This window comes from Caloenas nicobarica, chromosome Z (assembly GCF_036013445.1).
Source record: "Caloenas nicobarica isolate bCalNic1 chromosome Z, bCalNic1.hap1, whole genome shotgun sequence".
NCBI classification, from domain to species: Eukaryota; Metazoa; Chordata; class Aves; order Columbiformes; family Columbidae; genus Caloenas; species Caloenas nicobarica.
The window spans coordinates 107,025,028-107,049,130 of NC_088284.1; the positions used below are offsets into that span (position 1 = coordinate 107,025,028).

Genomic DNA, 24,103 nt, shown 5'->3' on the forward strand with positions numbered 1-24,103 from the left:
TGCTAATTTCTGGAAGGTTGTTCAGCAATCGTTCTCTCTGCGCCAGCATTAATCTTCACGGTGTTGACCAAGAGACTGTGTGAACTCTTCTGCTTGTCTGCCTTTGCTTCCACAGCCCAAACCTCTTGTCAGTCAGTGTGAGAACTGTCACTCGTGTACCTTCGTTTGCTCAGGAAGACTCTGCAATCCCAGCGGGATCCTGCCGGTGAAGCGAGAGCGAGTGGGGTGTTGCTGTCCCACAGCTCAAATCTGAACCTCACAAAATACCATCTGATATCGTGTGTGGCAGGTTTGGTGACCATTCCCACTTGTTAACAGATTTGGTGCATATCATGTACCATCCATGTATGTTCTTGCCGTGTATGGGAACTATTCTGGCTTGCAGGTGATTTTTTTTTTTTTTTTTTTAGCCTTGCAGCATAGAGAGTATCAGTGCATTCAGCTTCATTTCCCTGAGCTACAGGCCCATCAGTATAAGCATTATTCAGCCAATAATGTTCAGCAACCTCAGCAGTAGCAGACAACTTTGCTTCGACTTTTTCTTTCTGGGTTTTCATGGTCGGATAGTCAAGGTTTACACCTGCGAGCCTGGACTTCATTTAGCTGTTAAAATGCTGTTTATATTCCCTGGCTTGTGTTCTGCATCCTTCTGTCCCATCCAAGAAATCTTCAACTTTGCATTAATTCCTGACTTCTATGACAGTCCCAGGCTAACGGAGCATTCTTTGTCAAAATAGACAAAGATTAAAGCTCCAGGTTTTTTAATGTATTTGTAAACCTCGTGAAGGATGTGCTTGGAGCAGCTGCTTTCTTTAAACAATCGTGTTCTTGATACCAGAGTGTTTTCATTTCCCTTTTCTGCACGAACAGTTTTTGCGACTCTGCCAAGCTATATCATTGAGACCCGTAATCTATATGAAATGGGTAGGGAAAGGAGATGGGGAGGGCTGAGAGTGAAAATCTGTCCAGAGGCACCGTGAATTCACAACCTCTAGTTGAACATTGACTCCACTTTCCCTCCCTCCTGATTGATTGATTTTTGAACTACTCAAGCCTTGACTTCTAGAGATATCAAGCAGATGAATTTGAAGCTCGTGAGCAAGAGCTGTAGATGTCCAGTAACCAAAATACCCTTTAAATAAATGCTGTGTATTGTTTTAGTCATGGTAGAGCCTAAATTTTTCCAAGGTGCTGAGAGGAGTGTTGTAGCTTAAATCTGTAGCGTGTCAATAGAGTCATTACAGATTAGAGCTTAGTTAGATGGCTGGAGTATGAATTACATCTCATTACTGCGTAAATTTCTTTAAAATATTGATATAATAAAAAATGTTCAATAGCGTCAATAGTTTGCTTTTAGTGATTTGTCACGGATGGTCAAAACTAACAGAGTCTGACCCAGATCCCACTAGATCCAGCGGAAAAGATTAGTCCTGGGTTAAATGTACTTTGAGCTGATCCCAAAAGTATCAGGGGAAAGATGTCTGTTTATTATAGTTTACAAGCTAAGGAAGGTAAGACTCTCATATTTATGCTTAGGGACTATTTACAGATCTTTACAGTACATCGTGGACACATTGCTTCATTCTGTTTTTAATTGATTTGATAAGCCTGATTCAAGTACACTACTTTAAAAAAAAAAACCACTTTAAGAAAAACAGTGTTTTGGCAGGTCAGAGAGATGTTTCCTTTTTCAGGGTAGGCACAGACCAAACAGGAATGTACCTTTTTATGCCATACGTATTTTTAGTTCTAGATCTGGTTTCTACCACATGCAGGAACCGCAGGGTAATACTGAATTGTTGCCTTTTCAAATAGACGATGCAGATTGTTCAAAGCGATAACATTTGGTGGTTCCTGCCGCTGAGCTTTAGGTATGTGCGGTTTTACTCTTCATAGCGCAGCACTGGGAAGAGCTGGTAACTCCAGTTTGTTGACCATTTTTAAAGCAACCACAGATCGAAAACAAACTTAAAGAAATGTGATCGAAAGCTCCTTGCTCAGAGGTTAGAAAATATCAGATGAAATCAATCTGAAAGTGTTTGATTTGTCTGCTGTTCCATGGTCACGTTGCCATTTTTCTACCGAACCTCCTGTTCATCCCCTGCCCTGGTGTGTCCTAGCTGAATGATGCTGCCATAACAAGCTGGTCAATAATTCGTGATATCTCATTAGCCACTTCTAAATGCCTTCCTTTGTAAAGTGTTTTAAAAAGTGAAAGTGAAGTGTGCTATGGGAAGTTCTAAACCACAGACTCAGCTTTTTCTCAAAGTTACCCATGATCAGCCTCAGGTGAAAAAATCTACATCACTGTCACCCTCCTGGCTTCCACTCAGGCAAAAGTCTCTGGTGTTGACTTAGAGTTACCTTTATTTTTAAAATGATCATGTAACACCCCCCCAAAAAAAACCAAACCCCAAACAAAAAAACCACAATAACCAAAACCCCACAACTGAGAGAAGATCTAAGACACGTAGCAGAGGATTTGGGCAGCGCTGCTGAAATGGATGAGCACGTGTTACTCCGTTCCACTGGGAAGAGCCATTTCAGTTATTTCAAGAAAACCCTGCAGTTGCCAGTGGTATATATATATAATTTATATTTTAATCAAACCATTCTTTGGATTTTCTTAATTACCTTGGTACACAGCTCAGACTATTTTGCCTTTGTTTATGTAGATTGAAATTTTTTTTTTCCCCCCATCTGGGACGCTTGTATCAGCTGTAATGCATTTGTGATTAAAATCCTTCAGGCTTTTTTCAGTGCCTGGTGTCCGTATCAAAGAGGTGGCTGGTGACAGGGCTGCTGTGCTCCAGCAGCAGCACAGCGGCTGCGGCTCCACATCCACATCATTAAATAAGGTGCAGTGGGAGTGAAAGAGAATAATGCTCTCGATGTTGTCTTGATCAGAGCGTTTAGCTTAAGGGCACTTAGTTTGCTTTCTGTTCCAGTGCACCATGTGTGTATTCAAACATCAAACTGCTCAAGGAACTGCACCACTCAGGCATTTTTTAGAGAGAGTATGTGTCTGAGAACAGGTTACCTCATACCTACATATCTCATTGAACGTCAGCAATTTAAAGTTTGTAGTGAAGCCGTTTCTGGGTGTTTGGTGGTGACGCTGGAGAGAGGAGCACATTTTGCACAGGAAAGCTGTCGGGATCGCTGCTGAAGCGCCACAGGAGTATGTTCACCTATTTGTTTCAGGACTTACCAAAAAAAAAAAGAAAAAAAAAAAAAAGAAATAAACCAGAACAATGCAAAGGGAAAGCACCAGCCAGAGAACAGTATGTTCTTTGTAATGCTTTTTCTTTGGGGACATCTATTGCTGGCAATAAGATTAAATCACTGAAACCTTCCCTGAAGCTACATCTGCCACTGCCTACATTTTCCAACCTCAGTAATAAACTAACATTTGCCATTGTTCGTTTCTTCTGGATTTCATTTCTTACAGATTTAACCAGCGCTATTTACCACAAGGCATTCAGTTCTTGCTTAAAGCCGAGATCTATGCCAAGTCCCTAAAAATATTCATAGCTCCAAAAGAATCTGGTTTTAAATAATATCATAAAAAGTAGACGATATTAATACAACAGTTCACACTGAGTTCACTTACTGCTGATGCCAACGTATAAAAATGATGGAAGCCCAAGAAGCTCTAGACAAGACAAAATCCTTTTTACCTTTTTACTAGCTAGCTGTATTTTGATTACAGGAATAATATTCTAATCCCGAAATATGTTTTAAAGAATAAATCTGTGTTCCAGGCTCGCTTGTCCTGACATGGAGTGGTGTCCCTTCTCCCTGCGGAGCGGGGGGCTGCGTGGGGTGGGCCTTGGCTGCCAGTTTGGGGATGTCTGGGAGAGGGGATTCACGGCCCCCGCTTCTTCCCACAGGACGCCATAGTGATCCATGAAGTTTATGAAGAAGGGGCAGCAGCCCGGGATGGCAGGCTTTGGGCTGGCGATCAGATTCTGGAGGTAAATGAGAGTCTCTGTGTGTGTGCATGCTCATATCTTTGTCCTGTGTGCTTGTGTTCAACACAGTACAGGTTTCTTGTAGGGGAAAGAGATCATCAAGTAGGATCTGTACTTAAAGATTCTTTTCTGTCACTAAGAACGTCCTGACAAGTTCATATTTCCTTATGTCTTTATATAAGCTGAAGGTACAAATTGAGAATATATTAAATTTAATTGAGCAAGGCAGTTCTTGAATTACATAGTTCAGCTGTCATGTCCAATAGCTCAGTATTATTCATCTGTTTAATCTTTGATTTGGAGGCCTGCATTACCACTGCCCCTTCGGCATCTCTGTGCTGCAAAATGAAGTGCGGAGCGGGGCGAACGTGGGGTGAGCAGGCGAGGGGGCTGCAGCATCCCCGCCAGCATCCCCGCCAGCATCCCCCCAGCATCCCCGCCAGCATCCCCGCCAGCATCCCCGCCTGCATCCCGCCTGCATCCCCGCCAGCATCCCCCCAGCATCCCCGCCAGCATCCCCGCCAGCATCCCCGCCTGCATCCCCACCAGCATCCCCGCCTGCATCCCCACCAGCATCCCGCCTGCATCCCCGCCTGCATCCCCGCCTGCATCCCCGCCAGCATCCCCGCCTGCATCCCCGCCTGCATCCCCACCAGCATCCCCGCCTGCATCCCCGCCAGCATCCCCGCCTGCATCCCCGCCTGCATCCCCGCCTGCATCCCCACCTGCATCCCCGCCTGCATCCCCACCTGCATCCCCGCCTGCATCCCCACCAGCATCCCGCCTGCATCCCACCCGCATCCCGCCTGCATCGCTACCTAAAAACTTGCCAGGGGAGCTACCGGCTCCTTCAGGCCACAGCTTGTAAAACTGCTGAACATAGAACTCTTTCTGGGAATAAATGTCGTGTTTTTCCTGCAGACGAGCATGGAAAAGGGAGGAGGGAAAGGGTTAAGCACAAAGTGTTGCTCTGCAAATGAAACTTGCATCAGGCAGGGGTTCAGTGCAGCTGCTCGCAGCCTCTCGCTGTCAGATCAGGACAAATTCCCAGCATGGCCATTAAGGCTTTGGTGTGTAGGGTTAGAAAAATAGCACGGGGGTACTTGGGGAGTTGTCTTTACAGCTCTTGCACTGAAAATATTTTTTTTAGCATTGAGGCTGAATGTTTTTTTTGTTTTTTAAATAACGGTGTATTAACAGAGCACGATAATTAGGGGATAAAAATGGGGAAGGTTAATTAATTCTTCTCTGGCCGAACAGGAAAGTGCTAATGTTTGTGTGCCATAATATTGTTATTATTTCAGCTTTTAAAAGCCGTACTAATGAATCAAAAAGATGACTCTCAATTAGTTTCAGATTGGTGTGATAAAGCACACATAGATGCCTGTGTCGAGAAAAGAACACCGATGCACTATGTAAATAAATGTGTGCAGAATTAGTACAAAATATAATTACTATAGATTAGGCTTAATTATCTTAATGTAAAATTAAGTATGATTATAACTTTGCATATCTCGAAATACTGAGATATATGTTAATTGCCTTAAAACTTATTTTGTTATGTAAGTGGATTAACACTGTATTATTTTTCAGTTATAGCTCATGCTACTTCCTAAAGAGACTTCAAAAATATTTAAGCATTGATATTTTTTGGTATTGAACAAATAAAAGATGATTTTGTCAACAGAATAATGGCAAACACCTTAAAGGGCATCTGTCAATCAGGCTTGGCAAAATTAGGAAATTGAATTTCAAGTTGCAATATTTTTTTTGTAATACTTCATCACTGAATCAGAACTTCTTGTTCTATATGATATTACTAAAATGCTAAAACCTTTTCAGGCTGTCGTAAGAGAGATGTAGTGGAGTGCTCCAGGAGCGGTCTTGTGTGCCATCTATTGGAACAAAGCAAAATCACCATTTAAAATGTCCTGCCTGGGCTTCACCATCACCATTTGCTGGTGTTTCTGATTCCTTCTGCGTTCAGCTCGATGGTGTCGTGCAGTGGGGGAGAAGGAATCTGAGCAGTGAGAGATGCAGGAAGCTCAAAGGAGCATCTCCCACTTTGTATGGTTCTGAGAAAGAATCGTTGTTCGAGGTTCCAGCATTTACAAAGAAGGGAAGAACACCCACAAAACTTAGAAGCCAAAATGTTTTGATCATTGTGATTTACTCCAGGCAGTGGCACAAAGCACCGAACTCACACTCAGCAGGAGATCCAGGAGCTCGGCCCTCTGGAAATGGGAGCACTAAATCAGAGTGCCAAGGGGTGTCGATTTGACAAATTTGTCCTGTCACGCGAGGGTAGGGTGTGATGAAAAGATCATTTATATGTGTCGTTTGGAAAGAAAACACTAATTATTTCAGGTGAACGGGATCGATCTGCGGAATGCCAGCCACGAAGAAGCTATCACTGCGCTGAGACAGACGCCCCAGAAGGTGCAGTTGGTTGTTTACAGAGACGAAGCACATTACAAAGATGAAGAAAACTTAGAGATTTTCTATGTAGACATACAGAAGAAAACAGGCCGAGGACTAGGGCTCAGCATAGCTGGGAAACGGTAAGAGCATCTCTGATCAGACCACTTAAAATGGGAAATATTTTGCTTTTTGCCATGTGAACAACTGTAGCCATTAAATGGAATATGAAATAAAGGAAAAAGGAGCAGGATTTTTGGCCAAGTGGGCACACGCAGAACGGGTTGCTGGCTGTGCTGCTGGCTCCAGCCTGGCTTGGAGACCCCAACCACAGCTTTTCCCGTTTCAAAACGAGGGAGAAACCTTCCTGTTCCCAAATACCAGGATGCGCCTCTGAAAATGGGTTTGTGAGTTAGATCCGGCTCCTGCTCCGGTTCCAGGGGACCAGTGTCAGTGGAAGAGGCAGAGTTAGACCCAAATTCTGATCAATATCAAAGTGTCTGTACAACACTGTGGACTGCAGTTCTGTGATACAGAACATTATCTGAGATACGGTGGTAGGTAACAGCTGCTTAATAAAATGTGACTTTTTACTGATGTATTTCTAAACCCTTGCTATTAGATCACTCAAACCAGAGCACTGATAGATTTAATCTTCCATTGCTAGAAGAGATTTACAGCATGACACTGGCGAGCACTCGCTCGGTGTTGGTGCCTAAGAGTCATATGGTTGCTCTTCTGTATTGCCAAAATAAATTTATTTTCTCAATTACAAATCATCGTGTCGTTATCCTGACTGCGTATGGTCAGTGAAGTTTCCGCAGCAGTTTTTTACAAGAGTGGCGATGTTTAACCCAGGTGTTGTGAGCAGATTGCGGTTGGGTAATTAATTTAGCTTATGTAAATTATCCTACAGATGGTAATCGCAGTCTCCAGCCCTCCTGCGTTTGCTTCTGTACAAAACTTTCTGTCCTGTTGCTAAGTGCTTCACTCGTGGCAACTTCCACGTTGGAGGTAGCCCAACTTCTGAAGCCATTTAAATGATACTCAGATATAATTTAGGTTCTGAAGTGTTGTGACCTTCAGGGTGAAGGACACCAGAGGGATCCTGCGGCCCCGGGGAGGGGACCCCCCTGTGAGAAGGCTGGAACTGATAAATAAATACATTTATTTAATATAATAAATACATTTTCCCTGTCTGCCTGGGTGGCTGCTCTCACAAACTTGTCTGCAGGCTGACAGCCACAACGCTGGATTTTCTGTTGCATAAGTCATGTACAAACTCCAAAAATCTTTTCTGCAGACTTCTCCCTGCTCTTCTGTTGGAGGCCTCCGGGCTTTTAGAAAAGAAACTGAGCTGAACCTTTAGGGGGAATACCGAGAAAAAATCTAAGGCTGCATAATTTGTATCAGGCACATCAGGAGATAGTTTAACTCCATCTTACACCGATGCTTGGCTTTTTATTTTTACAAGTGGTATTTTTAATGAATCTTTACGGATCGTACAGTCAGAACTAAGCGTTCAAGGGGAAAGACAGCATTAAATATACCAAAACATGCCTCGGTCTTAAAACTCGGAGATTTTTTACACTCAAACAGTTGAATGGGATGTAAAACTAGTTCTTCCTCTGCTCACAGGTTTCTTTTAATGTCTCTTAAATGCAAGTAATCTAAATTGGTCTCCAAAAGAATATTGGATGGTGTAATTAGCCATATGCTTCTTGCATTGTTAGAAATGGAAGTGGAGTGTTTATCTCTGACATTGTTAAAGGAGGAGCTGCAGACTTAGATGGAAGATTAATTCAAGGAGATCAGATTTTGTCTGTAAATGGAGAAGATATGAGAAATGCCTCACAAGAGACAGTTGCCACTATACTTAAGGTGAGTACATAATACATTTTAAGATATTGAGTTGCAGTTACTGACACTATGCAAGGTGATTATCCTGAAGTGCTGTTTGCACTTACGCAGGACAACTTGAACTGATTATTGAGACACAAATTTCAACTGCAATAATTTTGGGAGATTCACATACAGTCACTTCTCCATGTATATTTAGAAGTGGGGTGGTATGAAGTGGGAAAACAAAGACACGTAGTATTTAGACACTTATTTGAAAATGCAACTGTGTGTTTCGTACGTTAGAAAAACATTTTGAAACCCGAGAGTCATACAAATCAGAAGCAAAATAAAACACCTTTGGCATTGCTGTACTAACCTGCACCTATAAAATGGCAGCTTAAATCTGTTTCTGCACAGTTTTCCATCTTACGGGAGTGATTTTGTACTCTGAAGTTGTACGGTCTGGGAGAAATTACCTTTTTCCTTGAAAAAGCACGTGGCTGCTCGAGTGGGAGGAGAGGGCAGGGTCGGCCTGGCTGCGGGTGCCCGATGTCAGCCCCCCCAAACACCCCCATCCTGCGCGGGGGCCGGGTGGCAGCGATGCTGCGGACACACTGCTGCTCAAAACCGCAGCGGGAGACAAGGGCTTTTTCCCTGCTATCGCCACCAGTGCTTCTGCCTGGGATTTCTCTCATTCTTGAAGGGAAAGGCTAATTATTTCCTTGCTTTTTCCATTCAGGGGTTGGTACGTGGCCAAAAGGTTACCTATTTAAGAACTGGAAATCGGTGATATCGGCTATATTATTAAGTTGGATCCATATGTGTTTAATTCACCCTTTTCCGCAGCATTTTTCCTCTGAAGTGTTTTTCATAAGTATTGTTTGTCGCAAATGTCTGTTAAAGAGTTGGGGGGGGTTGTTTATTTTTATTGAGTAATTGGCCTTCTACAGTTTGCCTGTAGGAAGATTCATACTGACTTCAGCAACCACGATAAACCTAAATCCAGGGACCTGTAATTTTTTATTGTCTAAATACAAATGTTAATGTTTTCAGCATTCCTTGTGGTTTTCTTCACGGAGTTGTGGTGCTGAATATAAACATAATTCTCTCCAGGAGAGCATGAAATATTATACGTCTACTTAAATGCTGTACATTGCGTTTGTGTTTTTTTTTTTTTTCCAAGTGTGCCCAGGGCCTAGTGCATCTTGAGCTTGGGAGATTGCGAGCTGGATCATGGCTGTCATCGCGGAAAACATCCCAAAACAGTCAGGTTAGTGACAAATTTCTACATATAAAGTGGAGCCAACAGGGGCAGGACATGGGCACGGCGCTCAGGTGTATATGTGAGGCTCAGTCCTTTCATAGACACTGCTGAGGGTGTGGGACAAAATATTTTATTGTGATAATTTTCTGTGCTGAACTGCAAAGTAAATGTCGTGCCGAAATGCTGATCAAGTTGAAGATCTAATGGATTTTTGGGTTTGAGGAGTGGCTTCCTGAGACACACCAAAAATATGTAATTTCTTTCCCAAATGATGATGCCCAGAAAATTTTTAGACCTGCAGAAAAAATGCTGAATGCATTTTCAGCAGCTGTTTTGTCAATCAAAATGAGTTAATGAAACTGAACTGTATCTTTGCCTATCTTATGGCAGAACCACACGAGAGCTGCTTTGCTCTCAAAGAAAACACCGAGCAATTTCCTGCTTCACTTGCTTTTTACCTGAAGCGAGGACAACAATTCATTTTTCAATCAGTGCAGGGCTTTTCCCCTCTCCCCGCACCCCTGAATCAGCTCAGACACTGATACCATTAGTATTAAAATCTGAGGACTGCAAGGGAGAAAAACAAGATGACTTGGAAAACTTTTTCTAATGCCTTTTTCCTTCCAAAGACTGACTGCTTTGCCATGGTATTTAAGTTGCCAGTGTTCCCGACAGAGACAAGCTGCGGTTCATATTGCTCTGGAGTATTTTGCCCTCTCTCTGCCCAGAGAATGCAGGAATGCTTTTAAGGAGGTGGGGAAGAGGTTTGTCCTCAATGTCATGCATGAACGACCCAAAAAGGGTGCCAAAATTGTAGTCACCTGGTGCGATTTCTTAACTTTCTCAAGGCCAGCAGCGGTCCAGCTGGCTGCGTGGGTGAGGTGTTGGGAAGGACTGAAGAGCCTGTCGCCGTGTGGGAACAGCTGGGCTAAGCCCGGCTTTAAAAATGGTGACTAAATGTCTTTGGAGAAACATCTGCGCTGCACGCAGCAGGCAAGAAAAAATGAAATAACAGAGGGAAACGATACTGATTGCGTTAAGTCGGCAATCTTGAGTATTACTTTTTCTTTTGGTCATTGTATTGACAAATAGCCTAAGCAAGAGCAATGTTACCAAAAAGTGATGGTTAAAAATAACCCACCTCGTTTTACTGCGTAAAACTCATAGCTGAAAGGGAAGCAAAACACCACAGTATCTAACATGAGTCTAGGTAGAAAACCAGATCAAACATCGTCCCCCTGTCTTCGTACCATAAGAGGCTTTTGCAGGCACCCAGTAATTTCTGGATTTCTTTTAATAGAAGAAATCTTAATTGCTGTTCTTAACACAGAGTCATTTGAGAGCCTTCATCTCGCTGCTCTTAAGTGACTTGGTGATTTTGAAAACTGACTAAATGTTTCTCAGCAGAACTGTTCCAAGAGTTATAAAAATCTTGGCAGATAATACAGCAAATCAGCTTGAATGATTTGCACAACTGCGAGCGATGTTTCGGATGCTACTGGCCAAGAGCATCCAGGACTTTTGTCCTCACTTGGCTTTTTTCTTGGTCCGTTGCATACCTTTAGCAGTAGAAATACAAGCCTGGCAGTGCAGGACAGTGGTTTCTTTCACACAAATTGCAAATTATGTGAACTGACCCATGAGTTGGCAAGTAGAGGTGGAAATTGTGTTCTGCCTGGGGTTCCTCACTGACAGCTGCACCCTGGTCAGTCGGGATAAATCCTGCCAGAGCTTTTGATTCACCGCCTGATGCATTTGGAGGGAGAAAGATCTCCTGTGGATGGAGAAGTATAGACCAGAGCTTTGTTTTGTATAAGGCAGCCTAAGGCCTGGCCCTCGGTGAAAGCTGTTGTTCAAACACATTTCCTAAATTGATAACGATGTTCCCTCGAGGGCCAGAGTCTGAAGATAAAGCCAGATATAGAGATATGGCTGTGCCAACAACTCAGGGACAGATTTTCAGTGGTTTCACCCTTTGGAAATGAAGTCGGAAGGGTTGGCACAGAGCACAGCTGTGCCCAGATGTTGCAGGAACTGGTTTAAAGTTAACCTTTGGGTTTGACGCACAGGTTCTGATTTATTTTCCACTTCAGGTGAGCCAACAGAGTGTCCACAGCCACTTCCACCCTGCGCTTGCTCCGGTCCTCTCTACCTTACAGAATTTTGTCAGCACAAAAAGATCTTCAGCAGATGCGTCCCAGAGAAACTCAGGTACAATCTGGGCAGCCGTCAGAATCGCTGGGTGTTGTTTGCTTTGTATTTGTGCTGATTTAAAAGCAAACCTGAATACTTGAATCTGTCTTTCCTACTCAGCCTCCCAGAAGACGCACCACTGATATTTTAAGACCCGAACACTTTCCAGCAGATGACGTTATTTTTATGTCTACTACGAGCGTAATGGCTCTTCTGTTTTAAGTGGAGAATTCCTGCGCCCTGCTATTCCCTGACGCCCTTCTCGGAGGCTTAGCACAGGCGAGGTTCTCGCATTAGAAACAGTTTTCTCAGGGAATAAAGCTGCCACCACTTCATTTATATCTTTGTTGCTCTGGTGCTTACAAAGGGGTGTTTTGTAACGAGAAAGTCACAATGCCCACTTTGCAATTTGCGGATTTAGCAGGTGCTAAATCTACGACCTGCGGTGGCCTGTGCAGTTGTGTGCTCTGACCTGCGTCAGAAGGTGGTCACCTTTACTCGTGTCTGACCATGGGCAGAGGTTTTTTTAATGTTCTGAGTACTTTTTAATGTCCTATGGCTAGAAATGTGCCAGCCAGGCTTCCTGACTGTCTGTTATTTACTAATACAGCACAAATTAGAAGAGGAAATCAATGGAACCTCAACAGTCTCAGACCAGCCATGTGCCCTACCCTTTTGTGGTAGGTTCACCATGATTTATGAATAATAAGCCCAGCTTTAATTGAGTGAAATGCACAATAGGGCTTTTCTTCAGGCCGGCAGAGTGCTGCTATTCAATAGATTGTGGTGAGCAGTGGCTGCTCTACAATGGGCGTCACGGTGGCATCCGTCAGCATCTGTCAGCGATTCCACCCATATTCATCTCTGGGTGAAACAGAAATCCTGTCCCCCTTGCGTGAGCAGCGCCGCCTGGTTTGGCACTGGAAGGCCCCGCTTCTGCTCGGTGATAACTCTCACCAGGCAGCAAGAGACCATTGTCACCTGACAGTGTTATCTCTTAATTATATTATCTCTTAATTACAGAAGCTAATTGTTTATTTCTTTATTACTAGGAGCAGATATGGGCCCAAGGACTGTGGAGATAACGAGGGTCAGTGAGTTATTTTCTATCAATTCAAAAAGCCGACACCTTTAGCTCAAGTTGTTCATTTTTGTAGGGTTTCTCAGAAGTGAAATTGCATTATTTATGTTCGCAATGGGTTGTTGGATGTATGCTCATGTAATGGGACCTGCATGTGTGAGAATGTGTGTGGCTGTCAAAACTATTTTCTCCCTGTTCCATAAATCAAATGGGTCGGTTATTGCTACACCCTGAACACTGACCTCCTCAAGCTGCTCCCATTGCAAATGTTGTGTTGTTTTGTTTTAGGGACCAAATGATGCGCTTGGTATCAGCATAGCAGGAGGGAAGGGAAGTCCATTAGGAGACATCCCCATCTTCATCGCCATGATTCAAGCCAGTGGTGTCGCTGCACGTACCCAAAGACTCAGAGTGAGTACAAGGGTCCTCTCAATACTTCTTATTTCATCTGCCATGTTTGTCACAGAGAAGGGGCCTCAAGCACTTCTGTATCTGCCATCACTTTGATAATGCCTCATAGACTATTCTGTCTCTTAAAAAAAAAAAAAAATCACCACTCCAACTCCCTCAACAAAAAGAAACAAGCAAAAATCCCCTCAAACCTGCCCTTCTCTTCCCTTTTTGATTATATTGCATCTTGAGATAATGGCAATGGTTGCATGTGTGGAAAAGTGATATTAAGAGAAAGAATATAAATGCATTTGCAGTGATCTTTGAATGTGTCTGTTCACCCAGACCCAGGGAGGGCAGCAACAGGCTGTTGGAAACCACCAGGGTTTTGGGGACTGCAGACCAGGCATCATTTACAGCTCAAACCAGGTAGAAACCAGACCAGAAGTTGTTTGATCTGGAGGCCCTTATAAAAAATGCCTAGGAAGCACTTGTATCCAACCCACAGAATATGTGAGTTTCCAGGAATGAACATGGTCGGTTTTGGAGAGAGTTTAATGGAATCATTGGTATTGAAAAGAATTTATGATGCAGATACATAGGATTGTGTTGGCCCATGAGATTCGTTAGCACACGCTGCTACTTTCATGCCACGTCTCTAATAGAATTACACAATAGCACTAAGTGCCAGGGTCAAGATCATTTTTGTGTATAAGAAGAACTCATCTAGGTTAATTAGATTAATATCAGAAGTGTCTGCTTTTCTCTACTGCATTCAGCATGTGCATACACATTCTGTAAGCACATGAACTTGTCTGCACATATGCACACAAATGAATCCTTTCTGGATGGGGGGACAACCGGGAAAAATCTTACTCTCTGCTTGTAAATGGAAATGGTAAATACAACCCACCTTTGTTTCTCTGATTGCATTGTTATTTTTAAAAAATCCACATTGTACTTGCTCTGAAGAATGGTAAATGATCACTAGCAATGCAGAATTCTCACAAAAGGGATCCTGCAAAAGAGAAGCATGACCGTGCAGTGCCAAGTTCATGAGGAATTTTAAGCATTCTTAATTTTAATTTTCCCTAATGCTAGTAATTTTCCATTACTGTTGTACTTTTAGGTTGGAGATCGGATTGTCAGTATTAATGGGCAACCTTTGGATGGGCTGTCTCATGCAGATGCGGTTAATCTGCTAAAGAATGCTTATGGGAGCATTATCCTGCAGGTATGGTGATAAATTGAACATGCAGCTGCATGAGGGTAGATAAATGGCATTCAGGGAAAAAAAAAAACAACAACAAAACTAAGCATCACTGGCACAAGGCATCACAGAATTGCAGGGTGCTTGCTGATGGGAATTACACAGAATGAAAGCAAGAAATAATTTTCATTCAAAATTTCTTTATTGCCACTCGTACAGGCTGTGAGCATGATTATATAAAAGCGCAACAAAGAGAACAAAATAACTTGTTGCTACACATGATAAATCAACAAGCTTCCAAGATTTTTTTTAATTTGAAGTTAACTAGGAACAAGAAATTACATGCATGTGTATGTGCGCGTGTAACTCGGCTGTGACCAAACTGCCCACAGTCTTAATTTCCTTGTTCTTGAAAGGAGGAGAAGAAAGAAACGCTAGCAGCATTTAGTAAAAATGATAGCATCATCATTAAGACAGTGCTGCCTGGAATTGATTATTCTACAGGTAATGAATAATTACACTCAAGAGAGAAAACAGTGTTATCACTGCTGCATTTATATGCCAGCTAAAAGGAAGACATGTTCTGCCACTTCGGTTCTAATTGCTGCTTGCCAGTGTATTCATCTTTAGTTTATTTTTATGTTTACACGAAGAAATGGGAAAATACTTGCCAGAGAGACTTCGAAATACTGCTCATTTGCAGAATTATTGTAACAATTGGAAAAAAAGCTTAAGACATACCACTAAAATCGACTCTAATTTTCTTTATTATCACAGCGTATTGGATTGGAACACATCTTGAGAGATTTTTGCAAGCTTCTTGCTTGCATTACAACACAAATGTGACCATAAAAAATGGAGGAAAAAAGAAAAAAAAAAAAAGAAATGAAATTATAATAAACTTAGCTTTAGACTTGCTTATTCTTTGTTTTGTCTGTCCGTGAACTGCTGACCTGGTAAGTGATGAGCCAGTTCCAGAGCAGATGGTGTATTTGTGTAGTTCCATTGAAGTCAAAGGAAATACACAGCCCTACACCAGCTGAGGATTTTCTGTTAAATTATAGTTATCATATTGTTACTAACGTTGAGTAATTTCACTTTTCATGTCAACAGTATTCCCTGAATAGCAAATGAAAGCTTGCTGTAGCACCCAAAATTGCTAATCTTGAAAGCTGTAATACAGCGTATCCCACCTCATCATGCATTTAAAAATATTCCTGCCGGCGCACGCTGTCGGGCGGTCGCTCGCATCGACAAAGAGCTTCTTCTAGAAATGTCTTTGGGTTTGTCAGGTGATGGATTTTCTTCCACATTTTTGCCATCTAGCTTAAAATGCGCTTAATAATTTTACAGATGATGCGGGTTGATTCCGATAGAGCAGAGTCTGTTTTCCTGTATTAAAGATCATGATGTGAAGATGGGGCGTTGTATTAATATTTTAATATCGGCAGGGAGTAGCGTAGAAGTGCTGCTGTAAGTGTGGGGATGCGGTTACCTTACGTACCCACCACAGGTACTTCTCAGTCGCCAGATCGCTTTTTTAAATTATTATTAAAACAATCTAAATAGAATAATCCTATCACTGTGATAATCATGACTGATGTGTCATTAAGTAATTCTATTTATTATCGAGTTAGACCACTTCATGGCAAACTGCTTTGAAAGGTCAGATAATTGCGTGCAGTGGTGTGGAAAGGCTTATTATCGGCACGTCCTGGGAAGGATGGTAAAGGAGTTTGCAAATGCTGTTTGCAAATGGGAGATTAGGGTCTCAGGGGAACAATCATCCCTTTCGGCTGTTTTGATGCTTTGGTTTAATTTAATTTCTTTTCTGCAGGTGTAGTAAAGAGATAAGGGGAAGCTTTTTTACAAGGTTGTTGAACTCTGATATGTTCTTACTGCCAAGTGAAGATTTTTGAATATAGATTTATTTTGCCCTCACTTTATTTCACAACAGAATATGACAAATACTGGCTGGCACTCCTTCCCCTCCTACAACGGGAAGGAAAACTTATCGGTGTCTTTGGCTGAGCCAGGTGCAGCAATAGTGTCGGCCGGACCCCTTCGCTCAGGGCATCTGAGAACCTGAGTCCTGGGATGCAAAATTTGCATGAGAACTAATCTTCCTTCCTAGGAAATGCTGCCACCCTCTTGGCTCCGAGTGATTAGAAAGATGGGAAATGTTGTTGTGGAAGAATTGTGAGCGTTCATTTAAAACGGGGGATTTATAGAATGGATTGGGGTTTTTTTTCTTTTGAAAAGGTACATTTCCCTTAAGCCATGTTCACAGCAAGGAGTGGGAAAAGTACCTGTTAATTTTGATAAAATAAAGCCATAGATAGGTAGAGAAAATATTGAAAATTTACTTAATGGGGATTTCTCACTGTTTCTGAGCTGAACTCCTGCGCTGCACAGTAAACGTGACGCAGAGAACATCTCATCACAAGGAGATGGAGTCGGGGATAACCACGACATGTAGTTGTTGGGCCACTGATGTCCTTTCGGCTGTAAATACTTAAAATCCAAAACACTTCATAGTGGTTTCCTCAACTTTTTCCCAGAAAAAGGCAGAGAATAGAAAATCAGCATGCCATAAAAGGTTGGGAAAAAAAAAAAAGCTGGAGTGGGCATTGACACTTGTGTTTAATGAATCCCACTGGGCCTGCAGGCCGCAAGCTTTTATCCTTACGAGGCTAAACCGCAGACTTTGGTGTGCAAGGAGCTGTTTTCTCAATATTACTTTGTACCAAACCTACACAACGTTGACACGGTTGCTTTTAAAAGCCTGAGCACCTTTGCTGCCCCACAACCTGTTAAAATATCATTAACTCTATTAATTACTGTGTGGTGGTAATTCGTGATGGTTTCAGAATAATGCAGGAGCCAGATCCGGGAAGTTTAAGAACTCTGTTATTTGAAAGTATTGAATTAGTAGGACATTTAAGGGAGTAGGACTTGTATTTGAAATTTGCTTGGAAAAAAAAAAGTCAACAACTCATTTTCCTAATGCTGTTTTTTACATAATTAGCCAAGATGTCTTTGGTATTAAGTGAACACACAAAGTATTTCACTGAATCCCTCTGTTTAGGTTGTGGCTGACACCAACATCAGTGCCATTGCCACCCAGCTGGAGAGCATGTCTGCGGGATGCAACCTGAACTCTTCTGCTGAGCATCCCGCTGAAGATCCCGAGTAAGTTTGTACTTATTCTGTGTAACTGCGGTGGGTTCCTATGTGCCATGTAAGGGAAAAAAGCCCAGGGTGGTGAAGGAGGTCTCTCCCATTGCTTTGCTCTCTGATTTTTCCATCACCTTTGAAATGACAACTGTGACCTTCTCCGAGCTGATGGACCCATGTCCATCTTCACCTGGTGACAGAAATTCCTTGAGTCAATAAGCACAAAATGTGTTTCCAAGCACCAGTTCTGGCCATTTTTCAAAACAATTTCTCTCCTTTCTGTTTTAATGTGTTATGCTGACGTGATAGTTCTGCCCTTGTCTGTTGGCTTCCTAGCCTGAAAGGAGTTATGATCGTAACAGTTTGAAATGATTTGTCGTTAGCAGACTAAGGCAAGAGGTGTTAAAAACCCTGGTATCAGAGACAAATGTTTCAAAACATGTCCCAGAACTTCCTTTGTCCTTTGAATCTTTTTAGCTTTACAATTTCAAGAGAGTCTGATTAAAAAATGTTCTACTTACGGCACTTCTATATGGTGATGGAAGTTAGAGATCTAGCCCTCCCCTGGCCATGCATCGTTCTCCACCGTGTGCTTTTCAGGGCAGCTTGTAGCATTCCAGTTATCATTTTGAAATTCATTTGATCTTCATTTTGGTTCATTAGCTTCATTATGTTCTTCATTTTCATTCTTTGTTTCATTATATTTATTTTAAGAAGCTGAGATGCAAGTTGCTGCCCTACCTCAGGGGTTTTTGAGTATAAAAGTTAAGCTATTTATGCTGCATTCTCTAGTCTTACAATGTGCAATACTGGTTTTATTGCTGCTCTCCAAGGAGAATTGCTTACTTCACAAAAGGGTTTGTATTTTCGTTTCATATCAAAGTAGTAAGAACATTTGAATGTGAAAATATGAAGCAGAATTAGGTAGGCGTATGCACTCATTCTGTCCTAAAGAAACGGCTGGATATTCGTCATCACAGGCTGTGCCTTTATATAGGTGGAAGATACCAAACAGCTTTTATCCAGAATAATTTGCGCTAAATATGTGGAGATGACTTTTTCGAATTTGAGATGGATATATACATATGAGCAGTCTAAATTCCACCAAAAATCTCAATGTAGACAGTAAAAGCCCTTGAGTGAGGAGCTCTCAGGAGTCAGCCCCCGGGTTATGAAGCACAGGGGCTGCAGATCAAATATAAGTTGTTAGAATACAGCCCAAAGATCCTGCATTAGAGCCGAGGCTATAAACACGAAAACTTCCTCTGAAGTCATAAAGTAAAATTATGCTGTAAGGAAATTATTGCAGTTGCCACTTATGCAGACTAAAGACGACAGCTTGGCCAGGAAGAAAGCAAACTCTCCTTTCTGTGCGTGCAGCGACTGCAGATGAGGCGAGTCTCGCTTCTGCATCAGAGATAAGTGCTCCTGTTGAGCTCTTATTAAAAATGAGTATTTTCAAAGTGAGGAGCTGAAGTACGCTGAACAGCGGTTGAACTCCAGGGTGTATTTCAGCGCAAGGACAAGAGTTGTGCTTTGTGACTGTGTGAAAAACTTCTTGATAGATAAATATCTCTGTAAGTGTTCCTTCTGCATAAAGTACCCAGAGACAGACATTGCTATTCTAAGTGATATTTATTGTGTTTTCAGAGCACCTCAGCCTAAGATTATTACTTTGGAGAAAGGCTCTGATGGACTGGGATTTAGTATTGTAGGGGGGTATGGAAGTCCCCATGGAGACCTGCCCATTTATGTCAAGACTATATTTGCCAAGGTATCTTTGTTTTGTTTTCTCCCTTTTTCTGTATTATCTTTAAAAATAAATCTAAGACTTGGCTTGCATAATATATTATGTAGAAGAAAGCAAAATGTACTAAGTGCATTGATGTAAGTGGACCCAGAACTCACAGCCAGCTTCTCAGTTTATATTTCACATTACTGATGGCTGAAGCAAGATACTTCATCTCAGGAAAATTGCTCTGTGTACTTGGGAAACTTGGTTTTATACATTAAAATATTTATAAGGCAGTTTTCAATCTGTAAATCTCAAACCAAGAGGTATGGAGGTGTCACTTTTCCCACCGTCCAGGAGAGGAGGCAGCTGCAGAGATGCTGTATCTTCATGGCCGAGCTTCAGCCGCAAAACCAGCAATAAATCCCTGTGCTCTGATAATTACAGAAAAAAGCACCGAAAGACAAAACCCTTGTGGCTTGGTGATGAATTGGCTTCCACATCGGTCCTGGCCAGAGTTATTCTCCCTTGTTTCCAGCGTCTTTTCGTGCCTCCTCTCCATGGGTGCTCCACTCCCATGTGCCCCGTCCCAGCCCATCGCCGACACCAACCCCAAGTGTCAGGGGGACCCAGGGGTCCCAGCCAGGTACAGGGCTGGCTCTGGCCACCGAGGCCAAAGAGGAGACATGGTAGAGCACATTCTCAAGGCAGCCAGCCCCAAAACATCTCCTGGTGCGGAGGGAGAAGCGCCCCTTTTCCCAACCATCCCCTTGCTGGCAACGTGCTCAGTGTGGGCCTGCAAGATACGTCCAGCATGGCCACACAAAGGGAGTTCTGGAAATGGGGAGGAAGAAAAGGAAAACAGTGGGAATTAGGGATATTTTCCATAGAGCAGCTTCAAAGTCAGTCATGCACTTGTGCTGTGCCCACTCGCTGTCACTCCTGTCAGCGCTTCTGGCAGGGTGGATGACATAATTAAGAAAACCTCGTCTGAAGGTGGAGCAGGAGTCATGTCTCCTCTGTTTCAGTGATTCTGGGGCTCAAACCACAAATATCTGGTCTTTTTACAATTGTCAGTTATTACCACGGGAAGATATTGTGTCTTTAAACTGATGCTGAGATTTACAAGTTTCTAGATATGAACATAGCTGAGAAAAACCCAAAATCGAAGCTAGAACACATTGCCATCACTGGTGGGGCCATGGAGGAGAAACAGACACCATGAGCTGACCTCCGGGCAGCGGAGGGCTCAGGATTTAGATAAAAGAGCTGCACGGAGGCTTCTGGAGGAGAACAGCCGTTTGTAGAGCTCTGCGGGAGCTTCTCAGGCCCTTCAGCGGAGCCCAGCTCCATCCAGGGCTTGGGACAGTGCCCAGGCTGTTCTGCTGCATGAGCCCTGTGTCCCTCCCCATGTTTTAACCCGTTTTTCAGCACTGGCTGTGAATTACATTTAAATGCTGCTTTAATAAGTCTCTCCATAATCGTAAAAGCCAGAGCCAGCCTTTACGCTGCCATTTTTTCAGCAATGAGCCGATTCTCCTCTTCCCGGGGGTGTACCACCCACCCCAGACCTCGCAGGGTTGGGTGAGCGATGGGCAATGGTCGGAGCATTCGGGGTCACTCCAGCACTGTCATTTCCCGCGTCCCCAACCCAGTCACGCTGGGATTCCCAGTGCCACATCCCTCCTCATCGCATCCATCAGCATCACGAGAGGTGGGAGGGCTCCGGCCGCTAACGACTCGCTTTGCCGTTTGCAGGGAGCAGCTGCGGACGACGGCCGGCTGAAGCGCGGCGATCAGATTTTGGCTGTTAACGGGGAAGCGTTGGAAGGTGTCACTCATGAACAAGCTGTAGCTATTCTGAAGCGCCAGAAAGGAACGGTAACGTTAACGGTGTTATCGTGAATGCCATTGCCCTTGCGGAGATAAATACAATTATTTTAGAACATCACTAGAGCTATAATAATGCTGTTCAGCCCTGAGCAGGATGTAAAGCAAACCCTGGCAAAAATGAATCAGTATTCACCTCATTGCCAGAAGGGTAGTGTGCATCGCGAGCTTCATTTAACCTTCCTCATTATCAGCCTTTCTCCCCGCCCTCCCCCACTTCTGGTGGCTTTTGAGGTTTCTCTGGACAAGTTTAATTAAGAAACTTCAAAGAACAATATCCATTTTTCTTTATTTATACATCGGTTTATCCCCACTAGTATGAACCCCGATTACAACTGCTGAACCTGGAATCAATTCGCACACAAAAGAGAATTTAGATCATCAACTGATCTCATCTGATGAGCAGAAATAAATGCTGAGTGACTTGTCATCTCACTCATGATTTACTTATGCTAATTGTCCTTTCAAGTATGCCAGAAAACATTAGCAATGTAATTAAATTACCACTGTTCCAAATGATGAAATATCAAATTCTCCTCTGGGAAATTATTTGTGCTCGGCACAGTAAGTCTGATAGTCAAATGTGAACTTCTCATGTTTATCTCTTTGGGTAGGTCTATGCAAGTTAGTCAGAGGTAATTACTGTGATGTGTCAATTTGCAGCCTTTAGCATGAAAAATAAACTAGGGGAGAGGGAAATTTATTTTTTTAGGCTTTTAAAATGTTTGAGCCTTTTCAGATATTTAGGCAGCATGAACAACAACAACCTATCTCATTCTGTTCTAATTATATTTTTAAAGAAGAAGAAACGTGCTGATGTATGCCAAGCATGTTGCATACAAAGGCAGTTGTTGTTGTGCCAAGTTGCAGCATAATCGTTCATCCTGAAACTTTAATGAAGACAAAAGTTTGCTTCGGCAATGTGATCCCGTAATTCTAGTAACGATGGTGAGCAGCCCCACCGCACGTTGTCTTGAAGGACGGATGAAGTTCATCCAAACCAACAAACCATGTTACGTTTCCAAGAGTCTCCCCAGGATCAGGTAGTGCAGGCAGAGGATTTCATGGATCCTGGAGGATGCTTCTTCCTCAGGGCTGCTGGAGCTCAATTTTGGATAATACTAAATACCACCACGCACGGTGAGATGATCACCGCAGAAGGTTGCTGCGGCAGGTTAAGGTGATGTCCTCCCGGGGCCGAGCGTTCCTCAACCCCCTCTGGCGAGTCGAACGGCTCAGTGGAAGCCACCAACTATTTTTTTGGTTTAAGCTGAGCCAGGCGAGAGGCTGCTGAAGCCCACAAGGAGCTCGGCGTGATGGAGATGGGATGCAGGAACGTTCAGCCCGAGGTTTGCAGCTGCTTTAACATATCGCAGCCATTCCTGCAGTGATTGTATGACCGTGGCCTTAGTGATTTAGCAAATGAGTTTGGCAGGCAGACGAATGGCAATGCCAGTCGTTGTGGTTTAATCTTCCTATCCAGTGGAACAGTGGAGTTTTAGAGGAAGCAGCCCAGTCTGATTTGGACTATTTGGTGTAATTTATAATAATGATGTAGCTGGGAGAAATGAAAGTGGTGGGGGTGTCAAAATTGGCTGTTCATTTTATATGAAAAATCCCTGGAATTAAATGGAAAGAAGATTCAAAATCTGCAGTATGATAACTGAGTTGTTCAGGGTTTGTGTTAAAGGTACCGTTGCTCAGCGTGTTTTAGCCAGAGTAGGAATTTCCCTATTTTACGTAAAAGAAAAGGTACTGAAATGGGATGAACTGCACTGAAACGAGGAAGCTGTGATTAGCTCTCATTGAAATGGTTTTCCTTACATCATCGAAAAGTTTTCTTTAACTTTAGGTAATCACAAAGTGCATTTAGCCTGCTGGAACAATTAGTGGGTGTTCCGTTAATAGTGCCTGGAAGAGACTTCACATTTTCAGTGGCTTCCCACTGTAGTATTTGATTTGCCAAGTGAAGTGTCAGTGGAACCTTGATTGTAGATGCACAGAAATATGTCCAGATGTAGCAAATGGGAGAATTTTTAACAAACTGCCTTTGGTTGCAAAAGTATCCGAGGTACGCAGAAGTTAAGGGCAGGTAGGTGAAATGTGAAGAGCTACCCTCAGAAATATTGTATAGACTTTATGGACAAAATGTAATGATTCCTCCGTCTGATTATGTTTATATAACCGTTGCATTCCTACTTTAAGATGTTGCCACATTTAATCTATGAAGTTTTACACAGCTATTTATTAGCCTATTATGCACATACTGTTCATATACATAAAGAATAGAATTTATGGGCTGAGATATTTTGCACTTCTCATTGCTCAGAATGAGAGAGAACATTTTCTGCTTCGTGTAATTTGCACTTTGTGTATTGAATATATTACTGCCAAAAATTATATTGCAACTAATTGATAAACCAGTGACCATGCAGAGAAGCATGTGCTGTATGTACAGGACCAAGTTAGATAATTAAATTTGCATTACGCTTGTCTGGATTGAGGTGTTCTGGTTTGTTTAAAACTTTATTTCTGTGCAAGGGAAAAAGCAATTAAACCTCCTGATTGTATGTTTATGTATATCAGTAAAATGAGATATTTTATGACTTCAAAGATTCTAAATAAAGCTCGGTTACATACGTCGTTGTGCATTTTTTATGATTTGGTTTTAAGTCACTATTCAAATCTGTTGGATGAGATGTCTTTGTTTGCTGTTCCAAGTAGGGGTCATGGTTGCCCCTTCCCGAGGAGTAGGAGCCGTGGTTGCTGTAGGAGTGATGGAAGGTTGTGGTGACAGCCGGTTCTGGTGACAGCCGGCTCTGGTGACAGCCACCAAGGCTCTGAGTCAAGGTAGCAGGATCACTCCCAAGTGAGACGGTCATAGGGAGCCATCCCGTGCACATCTGCTCTCCACCAGAAAGCCACCGCTGCC

At 42.8% G+C, this 24,103-nt stretch overlaps 1 protein-coding gene across 4 annotated transcripts in view; it reads left to right on the top strand.

Moving 5' to 3' along the window:
* Positions 1-23,796, top strand: part of PATJ (PATJ crumbs cell polarity complex component) — a 151,010-nt gene extending 127,214 nt beyond the window's left edge. For all 4 annotated transcript variants that reach the window (XM_065655636.1, XM_065655634.1, XM_065655637.1 and 1 more), the window contains 11 exons: positions 3,894-3,977; positions 6,342-6,535; positions 8,126-8,273; positions 9,418-9,504; positions 11,592-11,709; positions 12,744-12,781; positions 13,061-13,183; positions 14,292-14,396; positions 17,461-17,564; positions 19,200-19,323; positions 21,040-23,796. In XM_065655636.1, the coding sequence (XP_065511708.1) occupies positions 3,894-3,977; positions 6,342-6,535; positions 8,126-8,273; positions 9,418-9,504; positions 11,592-11,709; positions 12,744-12,781; positions 13,061-13,183; positions 14,292-14,396; positions 17,461-17,564; positions 19,200-19,323; positions 21,040-21,186 (1,272 nt within the window). In that variant the 3' untranslated portion in view covers positions 21,187-23,796. The remainder of the gene's footprint in view (positions 1-3,893; positions 3,978-6,341; positions 6,536-8,125; positions 8,274-9,417; positions 9,505-11,591; positions 11,710-12,743; positions 12,782-13,060; positions 13,184-14,291; positions 14,397-17,460; positions 17,565-19,199; positions 19,324-21,039) is intronic.
* Positions 23,797-24,103: the final 307 nt, after the last annotated feature.